General features: G+C 36.5%; 1 protein-coding gene across 2 annotated transcripts; it reads left to right on the top strand.

Annotated features, from left to right (window-relative positions):
- Positions 1 to 1121: 1121 nt before the first annotated feature.
- LOC131075052 (probable folate-biopterin transporter 2) lies at positions 1122 to 6406 on the top strand. Of its 2 annotated transcripts, XM_059221648.1 has the most exons (6): positions 1126 to 1354; positions 1501 to 1583; positions 1858 to 2337; positions 3876 to 4507; positions 4602 to 4763; positions 5351 to 6406. In XM_059221648.1, the coding sequence occupies exons 4-6, from the start codon at positions 4472 to 4474 to the stop codon at positions 5873 to 5875; spliced, it is 723 nt and encodes a 240-aa protein (XP_059077631.1). In that variant the 5' UTR covers positions 1126 to 1354; positions 1501 to 1583; positions 1858 to 2337; positions 3876 to 4471; the 3' UTR covers positions 5876 to 6406. The 2 variants fall into 2 exon arrangements, with proteins under 2 accessions (XP_057867824.2, XP_059077631.1); XM_058011841.2 differs by lacking the exons at positions 1858 to 2337; positions 4602 to 4763; positions 5351 to 6406 and having other exon boundaries at positions 1122 to 1354; positions 3876 to 4399.
- The last annotated feature ends 2784 nt before the right edge of the window (positions 6407 to 9190 follow it).

Raw genomic sequence — 9190 nt, 5'->3', positions numbered from 1 at the left:
TGTCTTGATCGAAGAGAACCCAAATGATAAGTAGGTAGTGTTTTTATTTACAGAGGAAGAGTATCAATAGTCATCATAGTTCTAATAGCTGCACATTTACTGTTATTTATGTAAAGAAAATTTTGAGTGGAGGGTTACTGGAACATCTTTAGTTAGGTATCAGGGGACACTTTTGAAATGTGTACTTTTTGACCTTTGTGCGCATAACTGATTCCAGAGCGTACATCTACCCAGAAGCCAGATCAATAGCTATAAAATGTACTGTTTAAGATCTATGGGTGCGCCAAATTAGTTATAATGACTATTGGTACTCTTCCCCTAAGTACTTCTAGCCCAAAAGAATATGCTTAGTGTAGTTATATTATACAATTTTAAAGAAGAGGATTTTATGAACCTGATTCAGTCAATACTTTACTTGGTTTAGGGGCCAAAACGTATGATACAAAGATATTCGTCTAGAAAAAGGCCTTGGAAAAGGAATAAGGCGAAGGAATTATTGGTTTAGTATAAGATTGAATCTGAGGAATTTTATATTCGTAGGTTTTTGTACAGATAAAAATGAAAGAAACCAAAATCTGGGGTAGGGGAAAGGATCCAGTAGTTGTGCACCCTAACTTCGCGCTTCTCAAAATCCTACTTGGAAATTTCAAATTACTCTGATTTTTTTATAGCAACTTACTTGGCAAGTCCCCTGCTTATAACTAAAGTTTCAGGACCACATCATCAAATATGATGCCACATCAGCATGCTTTTTGCCAAGGTGTCCAAAACAGCCCCAAAAAATGTGAGACCAATAGGCGTGCAAACGAGACCCCAATAGTTGTGCAGCTGATATGGCATCACCTAATTGGTTACTTTTTACAATATTAGTACATTTCTTAACAACTATTGGTACATTTCCTAACCATTGTTGATACATTTCCTAACAAAAATTGATATTTTTTGTTTCAAACAATAGGTTTTATTTGTTCAATTTTTGGAACAAAAGGTATCAACAACCCTCACAACAATTGGTACATGCTCAACTACTGGTGCTCTTCCCCTAAATGTATTTGAAAAATCCACATGAAAAAGGGGAATGAAGTATGGGAAATAATTTTTTTCTTATATAATGTCACAGTTAAAACACTTGTTGGTGAAGCCATCACCAAGGTTCAAATTTCTAGTGGACCTTTGAGCTCGCAGCCTTCTTAAAAGAGAAAGAATATGAGAAATAATTAATGAATATTTACAGAAGACCATTTTGATTTTTGGTTCCAGGTGTACAGATAAGAAGAGGGGTATACTCTAAATGGAGGAGCTGCCAAAATGGAGAATTCAGAGGAAATATTTAGGAACAAATGGATGAATGCAGGTATGTTTTGAACATGTCGTTTTTGCTAAGCGTGCCCATATTCATTCAATCTTTGCTATTGGGCTGCATCCCCTTGCAAATGTTTCTAGTTTGGGGAATAATTAATGAGTATTTACAGAGGACATCCTTTTGATTTTTCGTTCCAGGTGTACAGATAAGAAGAGGGGTATACTCCAAATGGAGGAGCTGCCAAAATTGAAAATTCAGAGGAACAAATGGATGAATGCAGGTATGTTTTGAACATGCCGTTTTTGCTAAGTGTGCCCATATTCATTCAATCTTTGCTATTGCACAATATTCATACAGGGCTGCATCCCCTTGCAAATGTTTGTAGTTTGTGATTTGGGTTGTAGTTTTATTTATGGTTCTTGCCACTTTGTATACTGGAAAAAATTAGGGTACTAGTGTAAATGGGTTTAAAGTATAAAACAGCTGGTGATAATTTGAAGAATAAGGAAGACTATTTAGAAACCTATGAAGGAATGCAGTCGTATTTTGGACAGGTTTTTATAACTGAGGCCCCTGTGTGCATCAGATCAGTTGTTATTGCAAAAGAATCAAATAGATTAGACTTGTGGCAGCCGTTCTGGAATTGGATCAGAGATTCCACATATTCAGAAATGGAGGAATCTGAAACTAGTAATCTTAAGGAAGAGGTTGCAGTTGAAGGACCAACTAGAAAAGGATGGCTCGATTATTGATGGGAGCCTTATGAATGGTTGGCTACGCTTGCCAGAGAATTGCATGGGAGTTTTGTGTTTGGAGTGGTGGTTGTTTATGGAGTTAGTCAAGGGCTCGGAAGAGCATTCTACCGGATAGTTTCATCTTAATATTAGAAAGATGTGCAGAAGGTCCAGCCATCTGCAGCACAAGCGTAACAAGGGATCATATCCCTTCCGTGGATTGTGAAACCGGTTTGGGGTTTGCTCACAGATGTTCTCCCAGTTGCAGTATATCAGCGCCGCCCTTTTTCATCCTTGCAGGTTCTCTTCTTTAACTTGTTGGAAGCTTCTCCAGTGATCAACAGCTTGTTTTTAACAGAGTCGGCCCTTGTATGGGTTTGTTTTTCCTTTGAATGTATTGATTTGGATTTTGGGAAACTGACCAAGATTGTGATCGACAATAGATATTATTTGTTGACAAATATTAACATTGATAAGTAGGAGATATTTTCCACAGCAAGTCAAATTATGATATTGCTGTCAGGATTCAACTATGTAGTTTGCAAGTCTAACTCATTGATCCATGTTTCATGAGTAGTGGTTCACAAGAACCCATCTCTCATGACAATGAATGGTACACTTAGCATTCATTGCATCTAGGTGATGCTCACATATGTGAAGCACTAGCCCTTCCTAGGAGGTTACCCATCCACTCCAACTCAAGTGTGCTTAACCATGGAGTTTCCCCAAGGTTAAGCCTACTTAATTTGCTAACCCATTAGCAAGCTAAATGGACTTAACCTTGGGGGAAACTCCATAGTCAAGTGTGGTTAATGGGTTAGCAAGCTAAGTGGGCTTGCCTTTGGGGGAAACTCCATTGTTAAGTGTGCTTGAGTTGGAGCAGTACTGGGATGGGTGACCTCCTAGGAAGGCTCAATGCGTCATCTTTATGAACATCACCTAGATGCATTGAGTGCTCAGTGTACCATTCATTCTCATGAGAGATAGGTTCTTGTGAACCACCACTCATGAAACATGGGTCAATGAGTTTGACTCAAGAACTACACAATTGAATTCTGATAGAAATATCATAAAGATTAACCTCTCGTATTAAACTGGCTGACAGAGAAAGCTGATAAAAAAACTGTATTTATAAGTTTTGTATGAGCAAGCATTGCTGCATCTTTTCCTTGTGATTTGAAGCTCTGTCGAAACACAGAAAACATTGATTTTGAGATGGTGGTCTAGGAATTAGATTTGATTCAAGAAGGGATCATTTTAGCTTTGCCAAAATAAAATCCTAATTATATCCTCTGCTACCCAGGAGGGTTTGAGTTTGACCTATCGAATTAGTTGGAAACTCGAAAGCATTATTCCCCTGAAGCACATGTGACTGGAAACTGGCTACAACTATTGAACAAACTGTCTTTGAAGCACTAGGGGACCCCATGGTTGATCAAAGTGCCATTCATCTTTCATTATCTAACTACCCTTGACCCAGGGTACTTATTTTTAAGTATGTATTATAAAACATTGCCAACGGGACTTACAATAGCTGGATTAATGTTTGACAAAGGACCTAGCACAAAATGGAAACACTTGAGGTCTGTTAATCATCTGCCTGTTAGGTTCTGATGGCTTTGCTGAGATTGAAATCATTATTACCTTTTGGAATAGTTCAAAATATACATTTCAAAAAGTACAAAATATATGTTTCTGTTCTTCACAGTGTAATAGTTTCAAATATATCCAAAAGTTCCATGTCTTTTGTTGGAAGCTTCTTGACCTGTCTCTGACATTGAGATGAATATAACATGCCAAACTTTCTGATCTCAAATTGTCCTTTGTATGTTAAGCAGGTTTTATGGGGCTGATCTCGATACTGGTCATCTCCCTACATAGTATGATGCCCATTTTCATTACAGTGATGCTGCCTATGGCTGCAACTGGCAGTGTTGCCATTGCAGATGTTATTATGGATGCTTGTATAGCCATAAACAGTATTCACTATCTACTCTTGGCATCTGATATGCAGAGTTTATGCGGCACGAGCTCATCAATTGGAGCACTTGTAGGTTTCTGCACAAGTGGTGTGGCAGTACATCACCTTAGTGCTCAGGTTCTGATTTATATATTTCTCTCTCCTAACGGACAGTTGGCGTGTTGTTTCTTTGATGATCTGAAACCCGGTGCTGGAAATTTACTCAAAGTTATGATTATCTTTGTTTAAGAATTCCATAGCATGATGTGGAAATGGTAAAATATTCTATACCACCATCCTCAGAGTTTGATTGATGGGTAGGGCCGAGGAGTAAAATAATATATTGTTGGAGATGATTTTATTGGATGCATGTTTATCAACACTTGATATGGCCCGTGCATATTTTCTTATACGGAGCATTAGGATTACTCTACATCCCAGCTATAATGCTCCTATTCCTTGGATTTATTTTATATGAAACCTCGTCTTACTAACTACGCACACAAGCAGGCAAGTCATTGAACTCCCTTAATGATATTGAGTTGTCAATTTGTTTTACATTTGTGCACTGAGGATAACTTCAGTTCTTGATCTGGTCTTTCAGAATTTGTTGGAGGCAACCCAGACTATGTGGAAAGCTATAAAATGCCCTGAAGTATGGAGACCTTCTCTCTACATGTACATACCACTAGCTATGAGTTTGAATATCCAGGAAGGTAAATTTTACTGGTATACAGATCCCAAAGTTGGCCCAGCATTCTCTCAGGTAGGGTATTGTTTTGGCTTCTGCTGACTCTTTAACTGATAATGTCACCAAGACTGCCCTTTCCATATCACAAACCTATTGGGAGAAAAATGAGCTGCCCTGGTAATTTGCTATAAAAGACCTATCATTAGAATAGTTGCAAAGAATGTGGACAACCAATGATACCATTGTTAACTCCCAACTTTGATCTTTCATTTTGCAGAGGACTTTTTTCAGAATACATTTTGCAACACATTCTTATACAAGAAAGCAAACCATGTAGGACAACCAAATCTATAGAATATTAAAGCTAACATTAGAATATAATGGGTAAAACAGCAGAAATTGATTTAAATTGTATCATATAGAAATTGAGAATGCTAGCAACGCTTAGTTTAACAAGGCATATTCGTGGAATACTAAACATGTTTGCAATGCTTCGTGTAACAAATTTATGCACAACAACGAACACAATTTAACACAATGAATTCTAGGACCCTAACACCTTGCTTTTCCTACCAAGGCACATCTTAATATGTTTATTTTCTTTCTTTCTAATTAGAAATTAAAAAGCAAGCTACATTAATTGTTGACTCTTTGGGATACAGGAATTTGTGGGTATAATATTTTCCATTGGCTCAATGGGGTCACTTCTTGGAGTGCTAGCGTATCATAAAGTGTTGAAGGATTATTCATTCCACAGCCTGCTTTTATGGGCTCAGCTGATATTTGGATTTGCAGGAATGCTTGACCTAGTCATGGCGTTACGCTTGAATCTAAAGCTAGGCATCCCTGATTACTTCTTTGTTATAACTGATGAGAGTTCATTGCATATCATTAAATCGATCAAATGGATGCCTATGCTTGTACTCAGTGCAAAACTTTGCTCTTCCGGCATAGAAGGCACATTTTTTGCTTTGCTCATGTCCAACGACAACTTTGGACTTCTCTCATCTTCATGGGGTGGATGTTTGCTGCTTCATCTACTTAATGTAACTCATACAAATTTTAGAAATCTCTGGTTGGCAATTCTGATCAGAAACATCATGAGGGTTTTACCTTTGGTGATGCTGTTTTTGGTGCCCAAAAGTGATCAGTCATCTACCCTTCTTCCTTCTCGATTAATCCAATAATCGGATGGCACTGATACATGTGAAGAGGAGAATATTCAGTTGGTATCGACAATTCAGAATAATCAAGTATAGATTCTGATCACAGCCCAAAAATGAGAATTTTTTTCAAATCAATTTTCTAAATCTGCATGCCTTTTCTCCCCATCATCTGATTACTAATATTATCACTTTAAAACCATGGTTTTATGAGAAACAAAAGGACTTTGATGATGTAGCATGTTGCTATGAATGGCAATGATGGGAATGTCTTGAATTTTAGTGTAGGGAGATCTGTCAGCATACAGTTCACTGGGAAGCACCTTTTGAGATGATTGTTTGGTATCAGATCATTCCACACGTAGTATTTATGCAGGACAAACAGGGTGAAATGTATGCTCCATTCCCGATCCTGCATCATATGGTAGAAGAACTGAAAGCTGCATTTCTCTATAAAGGAAAAACCGTAAATGTTATTTTTTAAGTCAAAACCTAGCCAGCATCCCTCGTTGTATATGAAACCCTTGTGGGAAGAAGGGTACCTTTCCATTTTTAGCTTTTGTAGATATGGTTAGATGATCTCAGTTTGGTCTTTTAGTTACGGATCTATATCTACAAGTTACACTTCCATATATACAATGCAGGATTTAGATGCTTAGAAAATGTCATGGTAAAGGTCACTCATATTTTATAAGGGTCTATTACAAAGCCTACTTCACAGAATGAAAATAAATGCTCTTTCCTAATGGATCCGTGATTGATCAAATATTTCTTAATCAATATTTATGATCTGTGTTTAACTTGGTAGTATTTCCAATTTCAATGGTGTGATGAGAACCCTTCATCAGCATTAAAACCGCCAACTTTTCAGCCTATTCAAGTTCAGAGAACCATATATCTATCCAAACTCAACTATGGTAGAATTCTGTTTGCTAATCCATTAAAATGAAATGATTTTCAATTATTCCTAAGACCTATATTTTGGTGTGCTTGTGTAGAAGTTTGCACATATGTGAGGAGTAACTTGGTAAGACTGGGGTCTCATGGAGGGAGGCTGCCTAAAAATTTGCAATTGGCACTGCTGAAATTTTTTAGGATTATTTTGAAGTGGATGGATTCATAAATTTAGTGCAGCTTAAGTTTAAAAGTTTAAGATCCAAAAATTATGAAAGTTAGTGATCTCATGAATTTCATTATTTTGTATATTCAATTTAACAGAATATATAAATATAAAACAATAAAAAAACTGGTAGATAGTATGTTGAAATATTTTATTAAGGAGAGTTCAATTTGGTGTGTAGATATCCACTGTTCAAAGCACAAAGATCTTCAACTAAATTGTTCTAATCTCTAATGCTTAAGTTTTCTTATGTTCAAACTTTCAACATACACAAGGATATATATATATAAATATAATTTGAAGTATATGTGTTGCTATTATTCTCTCTTTTGTGAACTCTTTTGTTGATTTGCAAATAAAGAGATTAATATAGATAATTTTCCTTCCAAAAGTTTTCTTAGATTAATTGGTGGGAATCTTAAAAACACTAGATGATTGACAAGTGGCATAAAATTGATTTGCAAATAAAGAGATTAATATAGATAATTTTCCTTCCAAATTTTTTTTTAGATTAATTGGTGGGAATCTTAAAAACACTAGATGATTGACAAGTGGCATAAAATCTTCCTACATTGTTGAGGAAATTTCTAACCTCACTTCAAATGCACCCACTCAAAATTAGAAACTAAAAAGTGGGGGCTCCTATTTATTAGGAGAAGATTCTAATTAATTTTGTACCATTTTCTCTTAGCCTTGTGGAATCCCCTACTCCATAAAACTAGTTCTTGAAGCCCCTCCATGAGACCAAACTCTGAGCAAGATGTAAATACATGCCAATACACAATCAAGCTACTAATGTTGACTACTTTGAAGTACATAACATTGTACTAATGGAAGATCTTTTAAATAAGTGACTACATCAAACAAAAAACTATTACTTGTGTTCAAGGACCCATACTAATGAAAAATGCACTTCACATGGGAGTAATTCATTTGCCAATTTAAAAAAATTCCTTATAGTAACATTGTCAATTTCAAGCCTCCATGGGGTGCTCTATGGTTGCTTGTATTTTAATAGATATTAACATCTCCAAGCTCTTCATTTGGACACTATTTTGATGGTTAGGGAGGTGTCTTCGACTCAACCACTTGACTATGATGGTATCCCCTTCAAATATAGATGATGCTTTTCCATTGGCTATTTGGGTTCTAATTGTCCACTCTCTTGACATAAGGGCATGATGATGTGGTGGAGAAATGCCTACAAATATCACCTAACTATTCATGCTTTTGACTCTATGGATGATGATTCCACTTAGGATGATAAGTCTTTGTAGAATGATGGTTCTTATCTTCCCGTTCCCCCTGTATCTAAGCAGGCTCTCATGCTATTAGTGTGACTTAGGCAAATATTGCTCTTTCTACTCCTTTAAACTCTAGTGGCAAGGGCTACCCTCTCTCTATTCTAGTTGCCTAATCTACTATCCCATCAGTTTTGTTTTTTCTTTATCTCGATCCTAAGGCAATTGTTCAATGTTCAGTTACTCCAACTTGATCTTCTTCCATTATTGTTGCACCCATGGATGAGACCTCCATTGGGGGATTCTCCTTGCTTCTTTTAGATATGAGGACTTGGAAGATAATATATCTTGAACCATTGTTCAAAGGTGAAAGAATTGGTAGTGTCAAAAATTGTATACCATTGCAATTTCACCTATAATTATATCCATTCCCTTGGCATTTGTGTAGGTTAATTCAAGCTCTTGCATCATCCTTTTCCCCTCTCAAGACGCTTAGGATCCCTTTTTCAGTAGCTACCTTGTTGCATCAATTTTGCATTAACCTTATGCTTCTATCACCTCTTGTTGTTTTTAGTAGAATTTGTCTAGACACTAACACGTAGTGCAAACATCTGCACATAGTGCTAGTCTCCTATGATATTTTATCGTTCAAAAGGTGTTCTTGAGCATTTTCCACTTGTTGGCTTGATAGATCAAGGAAAACTAGAATGATTTTGTAAGGGCTCGACAACCCTTTCTTTTCCTCTTCTCACTTTTTAATCTATCAATTCATTCCAAACAATCTCTCGAAATTCTCTTGGCTCCCACTTGGTTCTCTTGTACTCTCTTTCTCACACGCAAGTCTCTACAACTTGTTATAACACTCTCAAGCTCTCATGACATTATCTCATAGTTCTCTTTCCTTCCTCAAGCCTTTCTAGTAATATCCTTCTTATATGTTTGAGCATATTGAGATTTATCACACCCCTTATCAAATCA

This window comes from Cryptomeria japonica, chromosome 5, assembly GCF_030272615.1.
Source record: "Cryptomeria japonica chromosome 5, Sugi_1.0, whole genome shotgun sequence".
NCBI classification, from domain to species: domain Eukaryota; kingdom Viridiplantae; phylum Streptophyta; class Pinopsida; order Cupressales; family Cupressaceae; genus Cryptomeria; species Cryptomeria japonica.
This window is presented reverse-complemented; position numbering and strand designations above follow the sequence as displayed.

What these genes read in the sequence shown, in the direction of transcription:
- LOC131075052 (XM_059221648.1), top strand. Translation starts at nt 4,472, where the DNA reads ATGAAACCTCGTCTTACTAACTACGCACACAAGCAG. An exon ending in CTAACTACGCACACAAGCAG is followed by an intron (nt 4,508 to 4,601) that starts GCAAGTCATTGA and finishes CTGGTCTTTCAG; the next exon opens with AATTTGTTGGAGGCAACCCA. An exon ending in TTGGCCCAGCATTCTCTCAG is followed by an intron (nt 4,764 to 5,350) that starts GTAGGGTATTGT and finishes TTTGGGATACAG; the next exon opens with GAATTTGTGGGTATAATATT.